The sequence below is a fragment of the Hyposmocoma kahamanoa genome, unplaced genomic scaffold, assembly GCF_003589595.1.
Source record: "Hyposmocoma kahamanoa isolate Upper Pololo Valley unplaced genomic scaffold, ASM358959v1 211, whole genome shotgun sequence".
In the NCBI taxonomy this organism is placed as follows: domain Eukaryota; kingdom Metazoa; phylum Arthropoda; class Insecta; order Lepidoptera; family Cosmopterigidae; genus Hyposmocoma; species Hyposmocoma kahamanoa.
Genome location: NW_020653732.1, coordinates 2,335,215 through 2,362,806, shown reverse-complemented (window position 1 = coordinate 2,362,806; position 27,592 = coordinate 2,335,215). Strand labels below are relative to the sequence as shown.

The window sequence follows — 27,592 nt, the reverse complement described above, 5'->3', positions numbered from 1 at the left end:
ATCGATATAATATAATATTTTTATTAATTCACTAACTAGAATAATATTGAAGATTTATTTAAAAAATATATAAAAAGCTCTTAAACATTTTGTATTTTGGATACGTACTTTTAAATAAGATAACCAAGGTATTTGAAATTGCGTGTCCAAGTTTATCATTACCTAGTTAATAAATAGGTATATATAGGGGCGGTGAGTGTCCATTCTCGTTTCTTTTTTGTTCTCTGCTTATGTCTCAGGGTGACAGGCACAGTGGCAGTGTCCCTCACATCTTTGCGATTTAAAGCTCTGAGTGACACTTCAAAAAAAACATGTTTTGTCCAGGTCAAATGGAATCGAGCATGATGTCGTGGAACAACGTTATGATTGGCTCTGGCATAAGTTTACTATTGTGTTTTGCGAGAATTTTATTGCGAATAGAGTATTGTAAAAACATAGTTCTGGACAAGTTTATTTGCATTCCAATTAATTTACTACTCCTTTGATAGCTTCGTTTACTTCCAATTCTAAATTAAGTTTCTGCTTTTTGTAAACAACAATGAATAGATCATCTGCAAATACGTTACATGGGTACTGTGTGGTCATAGACAAATCATTAATATACAGTGTAAATAAAAGGGGCCCCAATACGGATTCTTTGGGTACCCAAACACTATACACTTAGAAGATAGATCAGTGAGCAAAGTACTCTGCCTCCGTGGCCGAACGGTTGCCAATACTGGACTGCCACGCAGAGGCCTTGGGTTCGATTCCTGCCTGGGATAAACAATTGTATAGCCTACATTTATTTCTCTCGTGAGTTTGGGTATAATTTATGGTTGTCTACATATGTGTTTGTCCATGACAAACGCGATACAGGGTTTCCCTAGTGCGGGGCTATGAGTGTGTCAGTTAAAAAAATTACTAATTGACAATGTTTTCTATAATTTAAATGAATGAGCAAATAAATAAATAATAAATAACGCATACACTCAACATATAATTTAAATTTTTATTTCACATTGCACACACTCAACGTAAAATTTAAATGTGAATTTAAATTATTCAAATTGATTTAATCTCCCTCATGGGTTTGGGTGTAAATTGTGGTTGACTATGTGTGTGTCCATGGCACTCGCGATACACGTTGTATTATGTATAGTTTTCCGTTTAGTTCTAATTTAACTCTTTCACAAGGAGCTCTACTGAACAATGAAAATCATTTCAGAGCACTATCCAAAACACTCCGACCAGAACCAATTTCTAAAGTTGATTTCCCAAATTGGTTCCATCGGGAATCGAACCCGGAACTTCATCATCCAGTGCCCACGAGGCAAATCGTGAGGCCGCCAATCGGGGTGCACGAGAGCAGCGTCCCCACACGTAGTACCTTTTTTTTCCTAACTCTCGTTACTCAATTTTAAACATTCGGTCTAGCTATTTGGGGTAACTGGCAACTAACCTACTATGTTCTTCGACTTGTTATTTGAATTAAATTTGATTGAATTTTAACCAAATTGCCGTTTAAACCCTTGCTCGTTCTAGTTATTTAGTAACGGTTTATATCCTTCGGCACCATTCAAAATAGTTTGCGCGGGAATCGCAGTTTTAGCTGTCAGGTTTTTTCTTCTGAAAATAAAAAAAAATTAAAACCAGACAATTCATTTTGTGATACAACGTTTGAGGTTTAAAAACCTCAATGAGAAAATCGTTGATAACTCAAAGTCAAGGCTGACTGCGTAACAAAAATTGTTTGACGCGGGAAACTTAAGCATGTTTGCTGCTTTCTGACTTATAACGCCATCTAACGGCGTTTTAGCGAACTGTTTGGGAAACATTATGATCAGTGATAATGATGTTTTACAAAGAATGTTTTGAAGTTTTGTGTCTCAAACGTCTTGAATTCATGTGTATTATAGGTGCAGTACGCAGTCAGATCTTAGAGGGTTAAAGTAATTTCACGGTTACTTTAGACCTATATGCCAGTGGAAAGCTGCTGTACACATCCAGCTACCGCTTTACCCGTCTTTGCAAGTTTGAGAACATAATGCAATCACGACAAAATGGTTAATGCTAACAGAGACGATTTAATTTAGTAATTTAATGTAACTGTTACACTTTCTTACCACAATACATACATTTTATGGAAACATAATTTACTTATCTGAGGTTTTACACCGCAAGTTTTTGCCACCGATATTGTTACTTCCGGTCTTTACAAGTGATTACAAATTATATTGTTTAAATTTATGTAGCTACGTAGTTATAATTTAGTGTACAACAACCATTCCTAGTACAGATTACTGTACATATTTATAAAGCTTAAGGGTACTATTTGTAGACTGTATAAAAGTTCTAACTATATTTGTAAACGCACACGATTAACTTAAAAAAATCTAATGTCAAAACTCGATTTATAAGTTTTTCGCGCGTATTTTCACGAAAATGCCAAAATAAATTATAACTAAATTTAATTTCAGTTAAATAGTAAAGATAAATTAAAACTACGTATTTAAATACATTATTCGTGTAAATTAAAGTGCCATTCACAGTGTTTTTTTCGAAAGTATTTGTAGTTCCTTACACCAAAAATATTTTTTCTGATATTTCCAGTATGTCCAAAGTAAAACTAAATTTGATAGCGGCAGCATGTGACAATATGGGTATCGGAGTAAATGGAACCCTACCGTGGAGGCTCAAGTACGTATTTTAAGATTTACATCTGTGCGAGCTTCCTAACCTTTACTTTTTCTAGAAGTTGTAACATAAACTTCAATCATATAGGTCACGCGTTATCGTAACCTTAAGACGACATTCCGACATAAAAACACACCCCTTATCAAATAAATTCTCATTTTATCTATATCTGAATATGGCAACATGATATTCCATATACGTTATTAGTTTAATTCTAATAATCGGCTACAGCCAGATTCTCAGACCTTACATGACTACGTAGGGCCCATGTCAGGTATCATGGTCATTTCATTTGTCACTAAGGGTCGTATTCTAGAACTCTACTCAATGCTCAAGTCGGGATTTGAGTATGGTTTAAAGCACTCGAAATCATTCTCAAGTCCCTGCCATTAGGGTCGTATTTCCAGTGCTTGTGTTTCAAATGCAATCCTGACTTGAGCATTGAGTAAAGTTCTAGAATACGACCCTAAGATTCTATAATCATCAGCCACTTACAATCCCTAACAGTATTGAGCCCCTTAATATGTGAAAAGAAGTTGACTAACTGTGTTAGCTTTTACAGTTTGTACAACCTTTGGAACTTGTACTACTGTCTAATTTCCACTAGTAGAGCTACTTGTGAATCAGTTTGTAGTACAAAGTACTGCCACCTTACCTATTTCTGCCACTTAACTGTAATGTGTGCAATACTGTGTTCCAGTTTTGAAGTGCTGGTACAGGCACCTAGGACTTGTCAACTTATGTCTCAGGGAGACGACACAGTGGCAGTGTCCCTCCAATCTTTGCAATGTACAGCTCTGAGTGACACTACCATTGTCATGGAAAGGTGTGTTGCTTATCACCAGGCTCACGACTTGTTCATCCTGTCACTTGGTACTATAATAAAAAAACATCACGCTAAAGGGGTAGAGCCTTCCCACTTGATGCCGGACATATAAAACCAAGAAGGATCCCTTCTGATGTGTTTTCTTTAGACTATGACATGGGGTTCTTCAAAAGGCACAATGGGCATTTGCAACACTCATGTGGTGAAAATGTCCATGGACGGCAATTACCACCTCCCATAAAGTGGCTTGTCAGCTCGTTTGACTCCTACCTTAAATAAAACTTACCACTGCTCAGATCTTTCTGCGATTCCAGGCCTGGGCTTCTCTATTAATATGTTCTATTTAAATTTCAGAAACGAAATGGCATACTTTAGTAAAATGACATCTGGAGTAACAGATTCATCAAAGAAGAATGCAGTAATCATGGGACGACAAACGTATGATTGTATCCCAGACAAGTACAGACCATTGAGCGGTAGAGTTAATATTGTATTAACAAGGAGTGTTGAAGAGCTAAAAAAAAGAGTACGTATTTTTACCCCATTTATAGAGTATTTAATGCGTTCATCATTTCACTTGTGATTTCAATTTAACTCTATGCAAATTATATTCTGTAAACTTTTATAAACTGCTCCACTAGTTTGTTGTAATCATTAATACAAAGATCGAACACTCAGAAATTCCTTCAATCCGGTCGGATTCGAACCGACGTCTTCTTGCATACCGTGCCAGACGCTATACCAACTAAGCAACGGAACGAACCAACGGACCCAACGAATTTTTCTATGTGCTTGCGTCGTGTCTTTGTATTTGGTTTTTTCAACGACTTTTTAGTCGTAGCGCCATCTATGAAAGATTTATAATCCAGTTAGTACCTTTACAGCTACTAGTCCTGGCGAGAGATGTCGCTATTCACTTTGTTTTAAATTTTTATTGAATTGATATTCAATTATTTTTTGTGAAATTACTCCACTAGTTTGTTGTAATCATTAATACAAAGATGGAACACTCAGAAAAAAATTTTAATTTTATAAATTGGTTCTGGTCAATGTGTTCTGGGTAGAGCCCTGTAGTTATCATCAAATCAAATAATTTCGTTGGCTAAATTCATAAACCTCGTAACCTCTATTAATATGGACTGTTGAGTAAGCACAAAAAACAGAATTACTTGAAATTATGTCAGAGTCAAATAATTTATTTACATGTCACAGTTAAAGCATACAATTTCTGTTGGCAGATTATAATAAAGTATCATTTGACTCCGTGTAAGAGCATGGTAAATTGCAGAAGGCTTTTTTATAATAAATTAATAAATTTAAACAACAAAATACATATTTCAAACAATTCCACTTAAATTCATGCAGTAATAACAATAATATTTAAACAATTTTAACATAGTTGGGTAGTTTAGTAGGTTTAGGTAGTTGGGTAGTTTTCCCAATAGTTTACCCAAAGGTTGGGTAGTTTTTTTTTTATAACGCACACTCAACATAGTCCCGCACTAGGGAAACCCTGGGTCGCGGGTGCCATGGACACACACATAGACAAACACAAATTACACCCAAACTCACGAGAGAAATAAATGTAGACCATATTTCTCCTGGCCCGGCAATCAGACCCGGGATCTCTGCGTGGCAGACGAGTATAGTAACCGTAAAAAAAAACAATTCCATTCAAAAAGTTGATTTTGTATTTAATGTAATTTTGTTTGTTACTTATTTAATGCGAATCTTTGGATTGTTAAGAATAGCAATAAAGTGTCATGTAATTATATTTCTAGTAGAATACACAAAGTAGATTATACATAAATATAAAATACCAACTCTTCCAACAATAAAACAAATATACAAAAATATTTTACTTTGTTAATAAATAGGTTTATAGTATCTGCTGCCGATTTTTTTCATCCGCCCTTTTTAGTAGTAATATGCACCTACCCTTGTGAGTGAGCAAAGAAAGTCATCCTATCTCACTCACTCCCATCGCCGAAATGGCCTGATTTGAAGAGAACTACGAGTGGCGCGCTCAGTCACCACGGAACGGAGATCGCGCATTGTATCAAATACCAATGTCGTGATGTGAGTGACGGAGATAGCTATTGGAACGGAGGAACACCTATGTGACTTTGGAACGTCGTTCCTTCGGAACGAGTCACGGTGATACTGTTTGACGGCCGATCATCGTGATTTTTTCATCGTGACATTATTTATCACCCACCTCTAATGACAATTAGATGCGCGCGGTCACTGCGCGGCGGCAAATCGGTGTCAATTTCAAACAAGAAATTCATTTTGAATAAATGCGCCCTTGCAGGTGGAATATTTTCTTCAAACTTAAATGGGACCAGTACTGAGGTACCCTCTTTCCAACAAAAAATAATCACCAAAATCGGTTCACAAATTACGAGTTATCGCGTAACATACATACAAAAAAAAATACAGTTTTTTTCAAGTCGGTTAAAAAGAAAAAACCAGCAACATAGAGTAAAGTCTGTGTGCAAATGATGTTTTAAAATTGTAATTTTATCATGACCTTGCTTATGTCAGCGTATATTTCTTGCATTATAAGCAAATTAAAAAAGGTGTTCGCTCTCTATTAATTTTGTATAGACCTTTTGACTCTGGACGACCAGGCCGGCATTGAATATTTAAATAAGCAAACACGTAAAATATTCATTTTCATTTCCAGGTACCCCGAGAAGTAGTTGTAGTAAATGGCTTAGACGAAGCCATTCAGCACATTGAGGGCAGGCAGGACATTGAGTCTACCTGGGTCATAGGGGGCTCTGAGGTTTATAAGGTAATTTACACATTCCATGGCTAGCCATGGACTCATGGACCTCCAGTTAGAAGGTCACAGCTTAAGTTATTCGGTACCTTTTCTTTTGGCACCTCCAACCTTACTGTCCTGTGTGGTCGACTCTGAACCTTACGACAGATTTCTTTTCATATTTATTCACAACACTCGAATCGAACGTCAAACTGTCGTATTCGAAACCGAACCGACATGACGTCAAACCCGTACAATTATAACGCACACACGCACACACTCAACATAGCCCCGCACTAGGGGAAAACCCTGTGTCGCGGGTGCCATGGACACACACATAGACAACCACAAATTACACCCAAACTCACGAGAGAAATAAATGTAGGCCGTACAAATATTTCTCCCGGCCCGGGAATCGATCCTGGGACCTCTGCGTGGCAGTCCGGCATGGTAACCGTTCGGCCACCGAGGCAGTCAAATTACTCGAACTGCTCGACCAGCAAAGGCTACAAACGTTATTCAGGACACAGTTAGTTATGAAGTCTGGATTTTGTTCAATTTTATTAATTTCTTTTAATGCAAGACTAATAATGCATTCCTATATTTTAGCCCTTTAAAGTCTTAAAAATGTATACATTTTTCTTATTATCTACGTCACCAACTAACTCCGTAAACGCTGTCGAATAACGATATCATATCCGAATCAACTCGGAATATTCTTAATAGTTGGCTGCCTCTGTGGCCGAACGGTTACCATGCCGGACTGCCATGCAGAGGTCCTGGGTTCGATTCCCAGGCCGGGAGAAATATGTGTATGGCCTACATTTATTTCTCTCGTGAGTTTGGGTGTAATTTGTGGTTGTCTATGTGTGTGTCCATGGCACCCGCGACACAGGGTTTCCCTAGTGCGGGGCTATGTTGAGTGTGTGCGTTAATATTATTATTATTATTATTATTATTATTATAGCTCGGAAAGCGCCCTTCGATTCGAGAACGATATCCAATCCAAGTCTAAAAATCGCGCAGTGGTCCTTGTTAGTGGTGGCTTGTTAGTCCAGTCACTAGGTATCATAAAAAATCAAATTATTTTACAGCTAAAATAATAAAGTGACAACCCTACGCTTCTTTGCGATGTGAAGGCATTTACTTTACAAGCAAGTTATACTTCTTGTCTTAATATATTATGTCTAAGGGTTGTATCAAATTTTTTTTATTATTATTATTTTCAGCGCTCCATGGTCCACCCAGCTTGCGATAAAATTTACCTTACTGAGATCCAAAAGTCATTTGAATGTGATACATTCTTCCCATCCATAGACCATGGTCAATTCGTCCTGGTGACTGAAGATGGAGTGCCTCAGGATTTGCAGCAAGAGGGAGACACACCATACTATTATAGAATTTATAAAAAATGTAATTAAGTTTAAGAGATATGTTTTGTAAACAGATAAAATCACAATAATTAAAGTAATATGGTACCTGTACACCTGTATACCTTGTTGTATCTATGGCGACAGGTATACATATGTGTTTAATTTGTATGCTACGTATATATATGAATGTTTTTTTTTTCTTGCTCCTTGGCACTATGACGTCCCGGCTTTGGCTATATGCAATTTCAATTAAGTTGCCAATTTTTGGTAATTTTTCCAAGTAAATCGCATCCCTTATTCCAGCGTGACCATGGTCGAGTTTTCGAAATTTGATTAGCCAGTTAAAAAGTCGCTATTTAGTCGGTGCTAGTCGTAAAAAACTACATTTAGTCGTTACGACGTTTTGAAGTTATTAAAGTGTTTTATTGTCCACCCTGGAATAAGCTGATTCCAGCGGCAACATTTCTCAATCTAGAGAACCACAACACCTAGCTTAAATCTGATTACACTAAAAAAGTCGTGATTTAGTCGGTTCTGGTTGTAAAAAACTAAATTTAGTCGTTACACCGTTTTGAAGTTATTAAGGTGTTTTACTGTCCACGCTGAAATAAGCTTATTCCGGCGGCATCATTTTTGAATCTCGAAAACCGCGGCTCCTAGCTTAGATCTAATTGCACCCAGAAAAAATCGTGAATTAGTCGGTTCTAGTCGCGAAATTTTAGAGTTAGTCGCTCCTTTGTTTAGAAGAATTGGATATTCAATTATTTTCATTCGTAAGTACATTGACGTAGAACAGGACACGCAAATAAATCTTTGCTTCCTTCTTGAGGCTTCAGGATACTATTGTCTTCGCAGAAATTTCCTTGTTATGGAAGATGTTCATGAATGTTGAGTAGTTAATAACAATACATTATAATTATTAATACAAAGATCGACCCTTAGAACAAAGACACTTAGAAAAATTCCTTCGATCCGGCCGGATTCGAACCGAGATCTTCTAGCCAACCGTGCCAGACGTTAAGCCACGGTCACGCTCACAAATTTTTCCATGTGCTTGTTTGTCGGATCTTTGTATTTGGTTTTAGCGACTTTTAGAAATCTATGAAAGTATTTCGTCACCGAATTAGGCACCTTTACAGCTGTCAGCAGTTTACAGTTATCTTTGTATAATAATTATAACAAACTAGTGGAGTAATTTCACAAAAAATAATAACGCACACACTCAACATAGCCCCGCACTAGGGAAACCCTGTGTCGCGGGTGCCATGGACACATACATAGACAACCACAAATTACACCCAAACTCACGAGAGACATAAATGTAGGCCATACAAATATTTCTCCCGGCCCGGGAATCGAACCTGGGACCTCTGCGTGGCAGTTCGGCAGAACGGCATGGTAACCGGTCGGGAACTCTACAACAAGGACTGAACGCCGAGCGCTACAAACATAGTAGAATATAATCTCAGTACAGAGTACTAAAAAAACCGACCTCAAAAGTACGTGGAATTACGTCTATTTGCTAAGTTTTATTGAAATATCCCCATAGTTCGCCACTATACAGGACTTGACACTGGAGACAATAAAAATGGGTTCTCACTACGAAACTACTCAAAGTATATTGAGAGAAAAACGCATTGAATTGAAGAAATAGCAAAATCAAGCATTAAAGTAATTGCTCCTAAATTAAAGTTAGGCGCTATTTATACCAAAAAAAGCCACCCTTCGAGGTGGATTATTTTCTTCAAAATGAAATGGCACCACTATGGAAGTACCCCCTTTCCAACAAAAAAAGAATCATGAAAATCGGTTCACAAATACCGGAGTTATCGCGTAACATACATACAAAAAAAAAGAACATACGAACGAGTCGAATTGAGAACCTCCTCCTTTTTTGAAGTCGGTTAAAAACAAGAAAGGCAACTCGGTGCCAACTCAGCCAGGGTACCTTTAGGCTCAATTTATATTGCGGCGCAGACATGAATGCGAATTTTTTGTAACGATATTGTAGTTAAATTTTTATTGAATTGATATTCAATTATTTTTTCGTGAAATTAGTCCACTAGTTTTCGAACACTCAGAAACAATTTCTTCACATAAAAAACACGAGTGTTGGTTTATACACATAAAAACATCACGCGAGTGTTTTAATGCCTAATTATGTACAGTTACGTACACTGCTTTATCTATACACATATTATAAGCTCTCTATGATGTGTTCAGGAACCGCATGCTACGACTGGCAAAATGGCGGCAAATAAAAACCTTTCTCGCGCAACCGTAGTTTTTATTTAATTCATAGACAAATAATAGTCGGCCCCAACTATCATATCGTGCGATATCAAGTATCGTGACAAATTTGTCAAATTGTTTGCTATTGACATTTCATTTCGGTTAAAACGTAATCTCGACTGATATTAGAATTGAGGTCGAATGAAATTGTTTTGTTTTTCGGAGATGTTCAGAATTTGAATGTCCTAATAAAAACGAATTCGATGTTATTATGAAGCAATAACATTTTCACAGATACGAAATTTGTTCTAACAAAACAGTTTACCTGTATGCTGATCGTAATTTGCGGTTTTTGAACACATCAGTGTTTATGACACATGTGTAGATAAAAAAAAGATATTTTTGGAGGATTTTAGATACATAATTATTCAACATAAGCGACTGTATCAATGCAATCGTGCGTTTGCATCGCTGCTAAGTCGCCGTGTGAAACCACTCTAAATGGCACAAACTATATGAGATTTCTTAACTGTAGCCGCAATGTAGTCAGTGTATTGTAAAAACGCCTATTACAAAGGAATTCAGAATAAAAAACACAATTCGATTAAGGTTATTTAATCATTTATCAATTAATACATTTAAACTTACGATTAATAAACTACAAAACAAACTGTCCCAACTAAACACCTTTAAAATTTTCGTCAAAACTTCACACGAAATTTGCGTTCGTGAAAATTTTTCACAAAAAATTTTCGGTGATTTTATTACGTAAAAGCAAAAAGGTCTTAATACTTTGGAAATAAGAAATACTGAAACACAAATGGGACAGCTGCGAAAATTAAAAGCTAAAAATTCTAAGTTTCACTAATTTTGACAGTTACTGTACGTTTGATATTATGAAAAGAAGGATTTATGATGGTGCTGCAGCCGTAAGATCTTTCACATTTTCATAACGGTTCTCATGAACATACAGCCGTCTAGCCTCAACTCAAATGACGTAGCTGTTGCCTGTGCAACTTGACTGTTTATAACTGCGTCCTTTTGAAACCATCCTCCACTGTATAAGATTGACGGCTGTCGTTTGTTATTATTTCTTTTAAGGCGGCAACTAGGCTTGTGTCAGTTTTACAAGAATAATAACAAAAATTATGGCGATTATCGCCAATGTCAGTTCAATGCTAGTTAAAGTAATGGATATAACCGGTTTTCTTTTTCTTTTTTTTTTTTGGTGTATTAGGCTTCTGTTCCGCTGAGGCCAATTAGCCAGTATCCGGGTTGAAATCGGTTTTCGATTCGTTCCGAATTTGAACAGTTGACAGTGACATCTGAATGACAGTTCAGCTTGTCAAAACGGCAGTAACTGTGAAAGTTAGTCGGTCATAAATCTAAATACTAATACAGTAAATCTATACACATTACTAAACAGTATTGCCTATAGAGTTTACCTAAAGTTAAGACTAAAATAAAGGTTTCTTTAACATAAAACTAACTAAATGTCACTAAAAGTTGGCATTTTGACATTTTAAAAGTTATTTGACAGATGTATACTTCCGATTAATAGCAACTGGTAGGATTCAACATTAATTTTAGATGTCTGAAATTGAAGCGAATATTTGGAAGCCATTTTGGATTTTTTGGGTATAGGAATAAAAATGACATTGCTGCCAACTTAAAAATGACATAGTACACTAAGTTACAGATAATGAATAATATTCTGCATTTAAAGAACGTAAAAAGAAAAAATCATAATTATTGGTGCAGTGAAAAAAACGTGGAATAACTTTCTTTTTAAAACTGCACGTGGTATTAAAACAAAAATGTGATAAGTGGTAGCGAAATATTTTTACAAACATTTTTTTGTTCATTTTTTCAAATTTTTTGTTTTTTTTTTTAATTTTTTATATTTTTTTATTTTTTTTTCGCACTATCCCGGAGCGGGTGAATATTCATAATACACGACGACATACACATTTTTTTTATTATAATTGTAAAGACAATAAAACAGTAAAGGAAATATTATTCCATAAAATTTCTACAATGCCAGTTTTAATAAAAAGCCTGGTATTGTACAAATGAAATGCTTTTTTGTCTTGTAATTATTCTTATGTTATGTCAATAAGGATGTTCATGACAAACGAGTAGTTTAGGTCACAGAACAATATAAGAATAATTATAAGAAATCAGGGTCTTAATAAAAAATAGTGGTAATATTTTGTAAAGCAATTTACGGAAATGCCGCCATTTCGTCGAGGCCACATTTTAAGAAGATTGTAAAGACAAAGGTGATATTCTGCCTTCTATCCAGTAAAAAGATTTACAAAATTTTTCATCTAAAATATAGCAAGAATAAAATATGTAAATACTAAACATCTAAATCTAACTCGTTGGCGCCTTACTACAGTGTTTTTTTTATCAATAGTGCTTGAATACTGCTACAATAGATTTTTGAAATTCTAGAAATAAATGTGCTTTAAGCGACTTTGCACTTTTCGTCTATAAAAATAAAAGTCAAAGCAAAAAAGTCAGTAAATATGTTTTCTTTGCTTACTTATAATGTTTTGTATGTGGTAAATATAGTTTAAATATGATGATTATTCATGTATGTTGTATAATAATATGTTAAGGCGTACATATTGTATTGCTGTAATGATTCCATGAAGCTTTCTAGCGTGCAAAGTCACTTCTAAAAATTTTGTACTAGTATTGGTCATTAAATTCTTTTCTTGGATAACCTTTAATACAACTTTAAAAAATACACAATAGATGGCGTTGTTTATCATTTTCACAATGTATTGATACTACAAGTACCGATGGTAAAGACTGCTAGCGCCATCTAAGGGACTATTGCGTTCCAAATACATTTTTTTCACATGCATGGCATTACATTAAATACTGACAATAAAAATGCCATTACTGTACGCGTGATCTTTGCTTATATAAGTATTGTTAACTTTATTGACCAATAATAGTCCAAGAGCCTATAGTTGAGGAGCCTACTGCATGTTGTAGTGCAGGAACAGGTAATCAGGATGAGCGAGGTGGGGGGGCAGAATTGGAGATGCGGGAGGGAGCAGAGCGAAACCCATGAACATGAATGTGCGCATGAGCGTCGCGCGGTCCGGCCGAGATTTTAGCACGCAGATTATGCAGCTGGAACGAAAAGAAATAGTTGTTAGTTAGTGCCGTGGAAAGCTCTGTTCGAACAAAAAGTTTAAACTAAAACACGTGCAATTTATATATAGTGTAAATAAATAAATAAAACCATGTCACCCGAATTTTCACTTTTTCTACTCTTATTTGTCTCTGTCAGAGTTACTCCCCATACGTCAGCACCAAAGAGTACATAATGAGTACAGAGTCATCAGCTCATAAGACCCCCGGCAGCTAACACGGGAAGTATTTTTCCCTATACATACATACACAAATCTCCAAATTCGTGCTTTCTTCTGGCTTTCTGGGTTCATGTTGTTATTTAAACATGTTTTGAAGTTAATACACTGCCTTTTGAAATTCGCTCCCGAACACATAAATCGAGCCATCTTGCATTTTTATTTTTAAAGTGCTAGAATAAAAAAAAATTATTGTCACTGAAGTAAGTTTTCCCCGGTTTCGCAAATTCAAATTTTCAACAAAAACTTTTGAAAATGACGTTTAGTACACCAGTTTCAAACTTGAATTAGTTATTGATCAATCAAACATTATTTAAGCCAAGGACATTTAATACTGACAATGTAAAGTGGCTCCAATTATGTGTCCGGGAGTATATTTCTGAAAAATATCTAAAAATTGTATAGAAAACAAAGAGATGCCAACGCCATCTATTATTTAACGACGTCCATCTTCCCGGATGTACAAAGCAAAACGTATATACGTAGTGATTAGACGGTTACCTATCAGTAGCGCGAAATGACATTTTCCAGAAATAACGTTTGCTTGAATTTTCACAACCTCGAAAGTAACTTTGAGAGGACAATGTTTTTTCCTTTAAACCTAACTTAACCTAACCGAACCTAATCGTGTCTTTGCGATAAACATCCAACATATCCTGAAAGAGCAACGGTTTCGTTATAATTCGGTTTTCGGTGTAATGAAAATTCGAACAAAAGTTATTTCGAAAAAAAAATTCGAGTTTGTGATAGGTTACCGATTAGACCATGGGCGTGGTCAGCACGCATCAGCACTAAACACATCAGCATTAGGCGTAATGACGACACGAAGTAAGCAAGGAACCGTCCTATCGTCATACTCATATTATGTACTAAATACAAACAAGGTACACTGGTAAATTGGCATAATTTTCAAAACAGTTTGTTGAAGTCTGTGAGTTTATTATACTTCAATCAAACCGCAATAGATGGCGTTGTTTATAATTTTCAGAAAATATAAGCAGAGTTGGCAGTGGGTTAAAACCCAATCAACGCGCCTGAGTTTTTACCCAAATAGCCGGTTAAAGTGGTTTTAACCCATTTCTGCTAAAAACTGGCGGAAACAGCGAATACGGAAATTAGTATAATCACAAACTTATAACAAATTTCGATGTAAAAAATCTTTTGTAGATTTGTAAATTCTCACTACTAAGGGCGAACATTATGATTCGATTTTTTAGAGTTCCTTGTGAAAGAGTTCTTCCAGGGAAGTACTGGCACCTTACCTATTTCTGCCGCCAAGCAGTAATGTGAGCATTACTGCGTTCCGGTTTAGAACAGTAAGGCTGCTGGTGAAATTACAGGCACATGGGACTTGTCACTTGTATATCAGGGCGACGGGCGCAGTGGCGGTGCTCATCAGATCTTTGCGATTTAAAGTTCTAAGTGGTACTGCAACTGTTATGGATAGTCGTGTCGCTTATCACCAGGCGCACAACTTGTACGTAGCGTGTCACTTAGTATTATAAAAAAGAGGTTTCTATGAAGATCGAAGTGCATACGATCTAACGATTTTTTGTATCGATTTATTTCAATGCAATTTTCAAGCGAATCGATTAAATGGAAAAGCAAACCGAATCGTCTAGATCAGAAAGAAATAATCATTTTGTAATTAATAATTTTAAATTTGAACACAATTAGCCTTAAAACAAATGCTTAGTTGTAAATATTTATTGCCCTCGATTTTGGGCGTTAATGGATTTTATTTTAATCCGATTTAAATCGGACGTTAAGAAAGCGCCAAGTTGAAACTCAGGCGCCCATCTCTGTCTATAAGTATCGATGATAAAACCTTACAACCCCATCTATCGACAATTGCAAATTCCTGTTAATGACAATACGTACATGTCAATAAAGACAATCCCCAAAATTATGTATTTTCGGACTTTTCAAAGTCAACGGTCAGCTTTTTGTTATAAAAATAGTCATACTAACTTGGTGGAACCGAGCCTCTCCTCTGCGAAATCAAGTAAGAGCAAGAAGCTTTCCTTGCTGCCGGCTTGCAGGACCCCCGGCACTCGCAGGTAGATTGTGTTGCCTTGGACCACCTGTAAATGATAAACAAACATTAAGAGTCTTAGCACGAATTCTGCTTTCTTTCCAATGTAACACGTACGAAAGCCTGACGCATATAGAAGGAATTTCGATCGCTTCGTTCAATTTCAATATTTTATTGCATCTTACGACTAGCTTCATATTTAAACAGATCATTGTAGACCCTGTATAGGGCATAGCAAACTAGAGAGGAGAACGTACTTGCGATCAAGAATTAAACTTTTAAATATTATTCTGAATAAATTCTGAAATAGTTTTAATTGAAGATTCTGAATGTGGTCGCATTGTAACTTTTCATAAAATGTTTCTATCAAAATGTTCACCGACTGAATGGAAAAAATGGAAACCAATTTTCATGATTCTTTTTTTATTGGAAAGAGGGTACCTCCATGGTGGTCCCTAGACGTGGATGATTTTCTCCTCTCACCTCTGAGGGTGGCTGTTCACACATGAAGATTCATTTTTATAAATAGCACCTAAATTTTAATATAAGGAGCCATTATTTTAATGGATGATTTTGCTATTCTCCAATTCAAGGCGTTTTTCTATCTCAATATACTTTGAGCAGTGAGAACCGATTTTATCTCCTGTGTCAAATCCCGTATAGTGGCGAACTAGGGGATGAATCAATAAAACTTGGTAATTATATGTAATTCCACGTACTTGAGGTCGGTTTTTTTAGTACTCTGTACTGACATTATGTTTGAGTCGAGTTGCAGGGACACCGGCTTCATTTCAAAATTTATTTTTTCTATAAACGAATTATAGCCACTTGAAAAATGTATATCGCATACTATACGCGTTCTGTTTAGTTCGGTTGATATAAATAAAAATAATTGGTATATTATGTAAAGTATGACGTAAGTTTGTGTTTTCAGGAATCGTGTTTTCACAACGTATAGTAATTAAAGTATGTCCTCAATTTTATATATTTTATATCTTTCTATCTATCTATTTTACATTTCTATATATTTTTTCCAAAATGATTGATTCAATACTTCACTGTTATTAGGAACCAACTAAAGGATGATGAACCATTTGAGGATGTATAGACTCTTAACTCTTGTATAATTGAAGCTACCTGCGCATAGCTGGTGTAAACCACACCATTTGTTTCTACAATATTACTTCAAATGATATCAAAGTACATATACTCCGTCTAAACATTTATTTAACTTTTGATAGCTCGAATTCTAATCCATTAGTGATGTCCTAATGCGTTTCAGGTTCGATTGTTTTGTAACGATTTTATTTGTGAAGGACATTTAATCGTGAATGTCAGCGGGTTCAAAAAAGAAGACATTGTTTGATTACGATCATGATGTTGCGTGTGACAATTTGTGTACGCAAGAATGAATAATTAATGTTTATGAGGATTCAAGTGATGATTCTCGTTCATATAGCTAAGAATCCGACGATTCATATAATAAACAGTAAAAAGTTATTATAATTGTTTATAATTTATACGGCGTTAAAATCGCATACAGAGCGTCAATCGCGCAACAGTCTTCGTTTGTTCGACTGACAGCGCGGTTGTCACTCATGCAGTACCATATAATACGTAGAGGGAGAATCGGGTATAGGGGCTCTATAAATAATAGGAACGTATTTTAGATGATATTTGAAGTGTTTTTCTTGATTGAAAGATTTTTGTTTGCATCGTATAAACCTCCTAAAATAAGGAGAATATCTTACTTTTGTCAAATATGTCCATCTCGCTTTTAACAGCAGTTGTAATGATACGCGAGGAAGAGAGATCAAATAAATAACGTATAAATTAAATTAGACAGGCTTAAGCTGATTTTAGGGATACCGTTCTTTTGCCACTATCTTTTCCCCAATTTATGAGTCATTTTAAATATTGTATTTTTATAACTTTCAATACTTTTTCAGTTCAAAATACGTATACTAAGTTCAAGGGCCAATAAAAAAGGAATGATTTGTCATAATTGTTTTATTTGGTTACTAAAACTCAACCAAGCTAAATGTGATCTGGCGGATTCACCCTCCTTAGACTCGGCAGATTTCATCATTATCATGAACCCATTCATATGTCCCACTGCTGGGCACGGGTCTCCCCTCAGGCGAGTGCTTAGGCGACAGTCCACCACACTGACCCAATGACGGTTGGGGACTGCACACGTTTTCCGAGGACTTTGAACCTTCTTCAACGTTTCATCACGATGTTTTCCTTCACCGAAAAGCTCATGATAAATTTCAAATTAAATTTCGCCGAGAACACCATTACTCTTGTGTTCAAGTAATTTTCAGTCGAAGCTAAATATGGTGCATTTTGTTAAATTTCCAGTAGAAGCTGAATATGGTGTTTTTGGGCCCTTAAATTGTTGCAAGCAAAATTAGGCAGTACTGCAATGACGTTACAATTTAAATTAAATGTTTTAGTTTTTTTATATTTCGTTACATGTCACTACGTTTGTATAGGTCACAGTTTGCATACCTATACTAGGTTAACTTCGGACATTTTTTCGTGGTTTTTGTATTACGTCCATTTGTTGATAGGTCAATGAATACAATCCATTTTTTGCATTTCAGTAATTTTGTGCTTTAAGATGCGAGTGTGAAAAGTAAGGCGACGATATATCACTTTATACATGACAGGCAAATGACTCCACTCCACCTGATGTTAAGTGGAAAGTGGTATCCAAACGCGAAGGAACCTAGTGCAGCGCTGAAACCCTCACTGCACTAGCCACCTCCACCCTGCCTGCCTACAATATGCCTTTTCCCAGACCCCATATCACTTCCAACTCTGGTTTTAAACGTTACTTAAAACCTACAGCAATGGGACTACATAAGTGTAAATCAGTGCCTCCAGTGAAAAACGGAATAAGACGAGTTATGCCCTTTTTGTTTTTATTGCACCATTGGCTTCAGCGTTATCGATTACATAACACATCAAAAGGACATCTCTCTAGAAGTCTTTTAAAGTCGTTTTTCTTATTGCACTAAGGGCATAACTCACTGTTTTTATTTATTTATTTATTTATTCATGGAAAACCAACAGCTATAAATATTTAGTAAGAAACAGCAATAAAAACATAAAGCCAATTACAGGTTTTCACTTATAGCTACAAGTTAGTTAAACACGAGCATTGGACTAATAAAACTAATAAATACAGCAATCCCATACGTGCGTCAACAATCACATGTTATTCAATTAAATTAATTAATATATCTGTTATTTTACGTTTTAGTGCACCAATGTTACAATTAAATATATCTACATCCAGGTCATAGTCACTTAGCACACCATTTAAACTCCTACTAGCTCTACATATAAAACTATTCTGTATATAGTTTGTCCTCGCTATGGGAACTACAAGAGGGTGGTAGTGTCTCATGGAACGTGTTGGAACATTAAATGAGAGTTCACCCAATAAGTCAATGCAATCAACCTTGCCGTTTATAATATTTAAAAGATACGTTATATCACAGATTTTTCTGCGATCATATAATGGTAATAGACGCTGATCTTTACAGAGACGCAAGTAACCCAATGAATTATAAGACTAACCCATTTTATAACACAAGAATTTAATAAATTTATTTTGAACTCGTTCTACTCTGTCGATATAGACCTGGTACCTCGGATTCCAAACTTGGGAGGCATATTCTAACTTACTACGAACATATGTACAATATAGTATCCGTAGAGTTTTTGGCTTTGAAAAACAAACTGAGTTACGCATTATGAATCCAAGAGACTTAGTAGCCCTGGAGACAATATCAATTTTAAAAGGCATAATTTTAGTTATCGGGCATTTTTTACGTTTCTAAAGGTACAAGTGGTCTTAACTTAAAAAATATATGCAAGTTTAACGATTAAGTAGAGATATATATACCATAAAAGCGACTATTGCCTTATTGCCCTTATTCCACAATGTATATAAGGGTATAACTGAGCATTCCGTTTGTTCCACTGGACAGGATTAGTAATACCCGCGACTATACCGTGTTGCTATTGGTTAATAGTTCGCAGCAGAAAACTCGTTTTATTCCTTTAACGATTTTATGTCTTTTATCAATGTGTTTAGTATCATAAGTATTGTTATAGCTATAGAACAGTCGCAGTTAAGGGAATAAGTCGAATGTCTTAAAGCTTGTTAACATAAGTCGTGTTACTACCGCTAAGCATTTACAAACAAGGACTCAACTCGAAAAAAACTTAAAAATATATAGAAAATATGACTGAATGCTTAACCAATACCCATTAAACGAAAGCTTAGATGTATACCTAAAGCTAGAAAGCACAAAAAGTACTAATAATAAATGTGATCAACCAATAATCAATAAAAGAATGGTTTTTGCCTCTCCTGAAAAGTGTCGATTTTGAGTTATTCCCTTTTTCACTGGAGGCACTGAAATTGTAGTATAATAATAGCATATATCAACAAACAATGCTCTAAAACATCATTATCTGTACAGGCTATAGAATGTGGTAATGGTACGACAATGAAATGTGAATAGAGATAGTGCATTTTTTATGTACTTTCTATTGTTATGTACTTTCTTATGTAAATAAGAATAAACGTATGTAATAATGTACTCTAGTCGATATGCCTTAGGGACGCATCACGTTTATGAAAATGGAACCGGCTTGAGCAGTTCAGAAAAATCTTTATGTTTAGAAGAGTGAAAAAAAAAATTTTTCATACATAAGCAAGGGTATACAGAGACCACGGAACTCCGCCTTACTCTATCCGGATACAACTTTCGCACCTCACGTACATCAACTGCCCTTTTCGTACAACTTTTATTCTTGTCACTTCAAGTCACTGATCTAGTCAATATAAGTCCTTCTGAGACGTCCTCTCAAAACCCTTCCATCCACATTCGCATCATAAATCTGATTGGTAATTCTTCTTACATACATCCGCTCCACATGCCCAAACCACCGCAACATCCCTTTCTCTATTTTAGTCACCACATTCTCTTTCAAGCTACATCTTTCATGTATTATTGTATTCTTCACTATATCACTCTATTTTAATCTACAAATTTTCCTCTTTTATATCTTTTATTAGAGGGACGTAAAAGCGTTTCTAACCGGCAAGTAAGTGTGGTCGCTCCCGTAATCCAAAATAAAAACCCGAGAAACCTTATAACGGCATTATGTCTATCAGAATTTGATTTATTACCAAAATTCCCCCTGCCCTTCCCCTGTCTGGGGATTTTAAGATTTTTTCCCTAACATAAATAGAACTAAAGTTGAAAAAAATCGAAACACATAAAAACGAAGAAAAATCACCAAATAAAAACACAGCCGCTGATGTCTTGACGATATTTCTAAAAACATAAAAAAACGCTCATAATGCCCGCTAGGAGAATGGACAGGGAAATCTCACAGATAAACCTCCGTAAATAAAAATAATTATAATATTGTAATCAAGTTCTTAGGTTTTCGCGATTGTTACACATAGGAAATGAAGCTATTTTACTGATCTAAACTTCCCCCATCACCAAAGCCCCATTCAGACCCTGACCACTATGGAGATAGGACCTTAGAGAAACATATTCCGTCCCTATTAAACAACTTACCAGTTTTTAAAAAATGTTGAAAAAATATTTTTTCACAAATTTTTGTTAAATAGTAATTTTATTTAAGATTTTTTAATCACACTAAGTGTCAGTTTGTCACTTCAATTGAGAGTCGTTTAGATCCATGTTTATCTAAGAAAATTTTACATCTTTTTAAATTCTAAAATAAATAAATGAAAAGACTGAATGCCGTTCTAGGATTTTCAGAAACTGAACTCTGGACTCACTCATCTAGCACCAAGAGTGCAATCACCCAGATCGTTATTGGTAGTAAATATACTCACGGCTTCCCAACGCGTCATAGTTGTCTCCGTGAGGAAAATTTTGAATTCCACTTTGACGGGACGTATGTCTTTACGCTCCAGGATCTGCCGGATCACCTGTAATTCATTTTGTGTTTTAATTCATTAAGTATTTTTCTCCATCCATATTTGTTATTCGATGTGTAGGTGTATGATGTATTTGTTTAGTTTTCAAATATTTTGAATTTCTTAAAATCTTTACAGCCTAACTTCGGGTGTGACATTATTTGAATGGATATTTTTGCACATGCCACAGCCGCACACATTACAGTAAGACCAGGTAGGGAAAAAAGGAACATACTTTAGTTTGAGTCAACTGCTTTGAGCTCTAGGAAGACAAAGTAGACTTATAAGAATTTTGAAGTAAACTAAACTAGCTATTGCTATTAAATAACAAAATATAAAATATCAGACAACAATCACATACGTTCCTCTGGTCTAAAAGTAACTAAAGCACTCGTCTTATGGTAATGGGTAACAACGACGATACCACAAATATTCAGACCCGAGATAATATAGAAAAGCTAGTTTCTACATTGACCCAGCTGGGGATCGATCCCGGGACCTCAGCGATGGCGACACCACGAAAGTCGGTGTGCAAGCCACTCAACCACCGAGGTAGCCTCTATTGAAAATAAAATCAAGTTGTAGTACCTGCTCGCGGCGCTGCGCCTGCAGCGCAGGGTGCAGGGTGGGGGGCTCGGCGATGCTCTCGGCGCTGCCGCTTAATGAGCTCGCGCTGGCCCATAGTAAGGCGCTCAACAAGTCACCTGCCAACAAAAATTCCATTTATTTAAAATCTAAAGAATTTCCAACTTATCTATTTCTCAAAAATAAATACAAACGCGATATTAAAGCTTTTGACAAAGACCACCTTTTTTACCTTTTCAAGGTTTAGTCCAAAAAACCCCATTGAGAAACAAAAGCCCACGGACGGGGATTGTAAGATATATTTCTGCAAATCCTCATTGCGAAGCAAATGTTACATAGTAGGTAGCTGTTTTTCAATAATTCCCTTTGTCAGTGTCAGGTCCGTGATAAATAGACGGCACTTAGGTCGGTCTTAAACGCTTATATGGTGTCATAATAGCACGAATTGGAACGGTACTATAAAGAGGTTACCTGTAAAGTTGTATAAACAAGTTAAAGAAATAAGCTTTGGAGAAAACAGAACGACGTTTACATAATATTGCTACGCACACTGGGTATTTATGGAAAAAAAAATCTAACATACCCCATTGGTATTCTCAGTGGGAATTTAAGAAATAAATCCACATCAAGATCCAAAAGTAAAACACTAATATCACAGACAGTTTTCACAAGGTGGCAGATAAAAATAATGTGTAATTCTTACGGGTGTTGTCGTCGTGAGTGGGGGTTGCGGGGGTTGCGGGGCTCGAGGCCCCGCTGTTCACCCCTCCGGGCGGTGCTGCGCCGAGTACAGGGACATCAGGACCACCTGTGGATAAACAATGATTGAATTTAATTTTTAACTAGGTTTATAGGATGTGGGTTATATTGATCACGGTGGGGAGCGGTTCGACTGCTCCATAACAAAACCTAGCCTAGTAGCAGTAGACCTCCTTGAGAAAGAGTTCGTCTAGGGACTGCCACATTACCTACCTATTGCTGACGGGCGCAGTGCCAGTGCCCCTTAGATATTTGCGATTTAAAGCTCTTTGTGGCACTGGAACTGTTATGGACAGGCGTGTAGCTTACCATCAGGCGCACGACGTGTCTTTCTCGTCACTTGATATTATAGAAAAAACCTATTATAGTAAGTGCTTATAAATTATACAGGAGAGCCAAAAACACAAATCAATGTGGCCCTTAAATAATTTTTCTTTTAAATGTAAAGTGTTAGGTACGGTAATTATGGCAACTAATGTATTGATGTCGTAAAAATAATCACAACTTATGAATTACATATTTTATATCATAGCTAACTCTGAATATTTATAACATAAGTTAATGTAGCAACCAGAATCAAAACACGGTATAAGCATTTGCCAGGTATTAGGTTTAGTTATTGCATTAGAAAATTTGATATAGTTTTACTAATTAAAATAACAAAACGACCGGTTGGGACTTGTTAACTCAGTGTGACGGGCAGTTCCCTGACTGCCATAGTGGGAAGAGATCTCTCGCTGCCAACAATCGTGGGCGCAATCCTCGGCAGCGAGAGGTGCTGGGAGGCTATGGCCTCTTTTTGCGAGAGAGTAATCTCGCAGAAGGAGGCTGCGGAGCGCTCCAGACAGGACGACCCCTCTCTGACCCGTTTCGAAGTCGTAGGCCGGGAAGACGAACGAGGCAATACCCTTCCCTGCCGGCCTTCTTCCCCCGCCGTAGATTGGAGTCGGGGTACCCCTTCCACCAAGACTAAGGGAGCCCGAGGCGCTGTCCAAAGTCCAAGTCCAAAGGACTGGGCCGGCTCCTTGCGGGCCATCCGCCGAGACGTCCCAGTAGTATGCGCAAGTATATATACGGGACTGCCGCCCTGGAGTCCCACATAACCGGTCGATGCTCCCCCAAGCCGAGCGGTATGCGTAACGCATTTCCCAAAATCAAGTGAGTTTCTTACCACAGAGGCCCGGCGCCCAGGCACAGCGAAAAACACTCGGCGTCAGACGCCGACAGAGCCGACCGCTTGCTGCCGGCCGTGCTCAGCGACGCGCCGTCACCACTGTAAACAAACAAACATACATCTGTTATACTACGCAATACCATCTTCAATAGTTCATTTGTAAGAGTAAATATTGTCTACGTTATATTGATAACTGTTACTAAGTAACAAATATTCAAAAAGGTTCTGTATGTGATTTGACAGTATTGGTTTCTGCAAAATTGTAGTAAGTGTATAAGAAATGGATAATATTATTTCATCCTGAAAGATATTACTGATCTATTGTAAAAGTGCGCTTTTTTAAATAAACGATAATTTTGTTTACGTTATATTAGCCGTTTTGTCTATAACAGTTGATCTACGGACAAATTATAAATGAACTATATTAAAGGTAACATTTGATAGTTAAAAATAATATTTGATTCGCACTTCGCGACTGACCGGTCAGAGCAAATAAGAGTAGAATTACGTAAATAATTCAGGGGCTCTGATTGGCCGGGCGGAGTCGCCGGCGCATTGATAGGGCCGGTACGGTGTGGGAGACACCGTATCGGTACATAATATAAGATAACAAGGCAATACGTGTTAGTAAAATAGAGAAAACACTTATAAAATATTGTTAATAGGAACATTATATAACATATCACTTAATTGCATCCGTGGCCGAACGGTTACCATGCCGGACTGCCACGCAGAGGTTCCAGGTTCGGTTCCCGGGTCGGGAGAAATATTTATATGGCCTACATTTATTTATCTTGTGAGTTTGGGTGTAATTTGTGATTGTCTATGTGAGTGTCCACGGCACCCGCGACTGTGTCATCGACTCGTCATTTGAAAAGCAAAATACAAAAAAAATCCAATGGCAGTTGAATAGTAGCTCGATAGCCACTGATCCATGAATCCACTACACTTAACTTTTACCAGAATACCAACAAAAATCATGCCATTGACTCTCGACATACAGTTGAGATGATTTAGTATTAGCAGATTTGAGATAGTATTAGGCGCTCCGCAGATGGAGCAACTTTGATAATCGAGTTTCGGCAACTGGCAACCCGCAACTAGCTGTTAATTTTCATATGAATTCAAGAAACCGCACAGACGTAGCAACTTCCGTTGAGAGTTTCGGCGAAAATTCTTAATTGCCGCAACTGGAAACTTGCAAATTTGTACCGGTTGTCTCCAGTTGCCTCAACTAGACATCGACCAATTCCCTGGTTTGAGATCATATAATGCAATTGTACATCGTATTTTCTTCGACCCCTTGATATGATAAGTCGCAGTACAGCATTCAAGTAGAATTCACCAACAGTTTATCACTTCATAGAAGATTTTGTGTAGAATTATCGACTCACAGTTGTAGCTAAGGAAAACACCAAAAATTCTATTTTAAGTCATGACTTGTTATCGTGTTGATAAATAACAATACACGCTATATTACGTAAGCACGTAAACACAGAGTCAACATGAAATTTGCAGAGAATCCGGGGCTTTATTATTATTTCCTTAATGGCGGTCAATAGGCTTGAGCCAGTGTCACTTTTGAAAGACTAAGAGTGGTCACAAGGTGACTTTTAACAGCGATGAAAACGTCAGTTCGTGAAACAAACGTACAAACGCGCGATTACATCGATGCAATCGCCTGTACATCCTAAAGGCGCATTTATTAGACACGAATTTCTTCGCGCTCTCCCCGCGCGGTCGAAGAGCGGGGCCCGAGTTGCCGCCGCGCAGCGACCGCATGCGTCTGTCATGGCAAAATGCGCTCTATTTGTTTAGCCTTTACGTTTTAACTGGATTTCAAGGGTTTGTATTATTCAAAGGAATTTAAATGGTGTTGTCTAATAAATGGAATACAGATTCGCCATTAAAATACACGACAATCACGCATTTCGACTCATCCAAAGAACAGAATCCGTTGTGATTATATAGCGAAAAGATATTAAGGACGTTACGATACGAGAATAATTTCGTTATTTAAACTAAGGCCCATGCAAAGTTGTTTTGAGAATTTATATACCTTATTTCGTTTCAGAAATATAAAATCAAACAACAGTCGATCTGACATCCCCAGCGAAGAAGAACGAACGAAATGTACTATCCTGAGAACAAGTAGTCTTGCACATAGATCTTTGTTCTACGGATGAGTCGATTTGTAACGATGCAGTCGCGCGCTTGCATTGCATTGCTGCTTAAAATCGCTCGCGTGTGTAAAGGTACATGATTAGAGACTGCATCGCGTTTGCATCGCTGCCAAAAGTTACCGTGTGTAACCGCTCTAATGTAAAAATTCGTCTTCTTTTTAATTATTATCGGTGCCATTTTACAAATATGGCGATCATCGCCAGTGTCAGTAATCGAGCTTAAAGGTATTTGTTTTTCCATAGACTAAGTATTCAATGGATTTTGACATTAAACCTTTTTTTTTAAATTTATTAAGGCTTTAGCAAAGCCATCATCAGCCTAAACATGAAGTTTAATTATGTTTCTGTAAATATGGCCGCCACAAAGAGGATAGGCAATTTGAGGCGGCGTGCTTGGATTGACTCGGGATTCCTTAGAACGGGCCGATACGGGTATTTTAGTTCGAGATTCGTATAATTTCGCGTTTTAATCTTCGATTAAGGCACAATAGCACTATCCTATTCTACTTTAAACTAGATTTCACAAAATAATTGAAAGTCAAAATAAAAACGACACTTTTCCCTCCAAAAGGTCCAGAGCGAATCCGACATTAAACCTCTTGAATATCTGACAGAACATAATAGAAATTTAGACCATAACGCAACAAAAGAGATTGTAAAGAAAGAGATCAATGTGGATATAGAGATTAAAGAATGCAAAGGTTTCGCGTCAGACAAACGTCCGTACTTCCCGATATAGTACCACCCAATTTTATGCTAATTTTTTCTTCTTTTCGCTTTGAAGCCTAACCTTAGAGAAAATTAAAATATCCACAAACGACGCAAATGAATAAGACCGTAGAACAAAATAACGAAGAAAACTGATAACATTCGCTCTACGATCAAGGAAGTCACAGCAAATTTGTTGCGATAAAAATGCGCATAATTGTACTATAACTCATGGGAACTAATATACGCAATAAATTAATCAATATGTGTACAACACAGGTTTCCTCTAGAACCTGGTAGTGGTCATAAAGGAAAGATTAACAACTCAACTGGTCAACCGGTTGGTTGTGGCGCCCGGTGTGGTGGTTCGTGACTTAGAATATTTTTTTATGTATAACATTAAGAGGACGGGACGTACAAGTCGTGCGCCTGGTGGTAAGCTACACGCCTATCTATAACAGTTGCAGTGCCACGCAGAGCTTTAAATCGCAAAGATCTGACGGACACTGCCACCGCGCCCGTCATCCTAGACTAAGTTCACGAGTCCCATGTGCCTGTAATTTCACCAGCACCCTTACCCTTCAAAACCGGAACACAGTAATGCTGACATACTGCTTGGCGGCAGAAATAGGTAAAATGGCAGTACTTCCCTGGACGAACTCTTTCACATGGAGCTCTACTACTACTGTATACTTCGAGAAATCTACTGTACTACTTACTTGTGAAATTTTCATCCCCCCATTTCCTTTTAAGACTTATTGTTGTGACAAAAAGAAGCCCATGTCCTCCTACATAGATTCCGTCTATCTCTATACCAAAGTTCATCAAAATTTAACACGTATAACCCAAACCGAATCGTTAAAACAGGTTTACAAATCCGGTGTGATTTAAAAAGACGG

General features: G+C 36.8%; 2 protein-coding genes across 4 annotated transcripts in view; one reads left to right on the top strand and one right to left on the bottom strand.

The window, feature by feature from the left end:
• Nucleotides 1-2,523: 2,523 nt before the first annotated feature.
• Nucleotides 2,524-7,752, top strand: LOC113227619 (dihydrofolate reductase-like). 3 transcript variants are annotated; one of them, XM_026460584.1, is made up of 4 exons: nucleotides 2,524-2,679; nucleotides 3,857-4,028; nucleotides 6,192-6,302; nucleotides 7,502-7,752. In XM_026460584.1, the coding sequence occupies exons 1-4, from the start codon at nucleotides 2,594-2,596 to the stop codon at nucleotides 7,691-7,693; spliced, it is 561 nt and encodes a 186-aa protein (XP_026316369.1). In that variant the 5' UTR covers nucleotides 2,524-2,593; the 3' UTR covers nucleotides 7,694-7,752. The 3 variants fall into 3 exon arrangements, with proteins under 3 accessions (XP_026316369.1, XP_026316371.1, XP_026316370.1); XM_026460585.1 differs by lacking the exon at nucleotides 2,524-2,679 and adding an exon at nucleotides 2,908-2,950; XM_026460586.1 differs by lacking the exon at nucleotides 6,192-6,302.
• A 4,972-nt stretch (nucleotides 7,753-12,724) lies between these two features.
• The window catches only part of LOC113227554 (ornithine decarboxylase antizyme), a 33,003-nt gene continuing 18,135 nt past the window's right edge, over nucleotides 12,725-27,592 (bottom strand). The window contains 7 exon segments of the mRNA XM_026460505.1: nucleotides 12,725-13,027; nucleotides 15,238-15,350; nucleotides 21,201-21,296; nucleotides 21,873-21,988; nucleotides 22,573-22,669; nucleotides 22,671-22,677; nucleotides 23,800-23,901. Coding sequence (XP_026316290.1) covers nucleotides 12,871-13,027; nucleotides 15,238-15,350; nucleotides 21,201-21,296; nucleotides 21,873-21,988; nucleotides 22,573-22,669; nucleotides 22,671-22,677; nucleotides 23,800-23,901 — 688 coding nt within the window. The 3' untranslated portion in view covers nucleotides 12,725-12,870.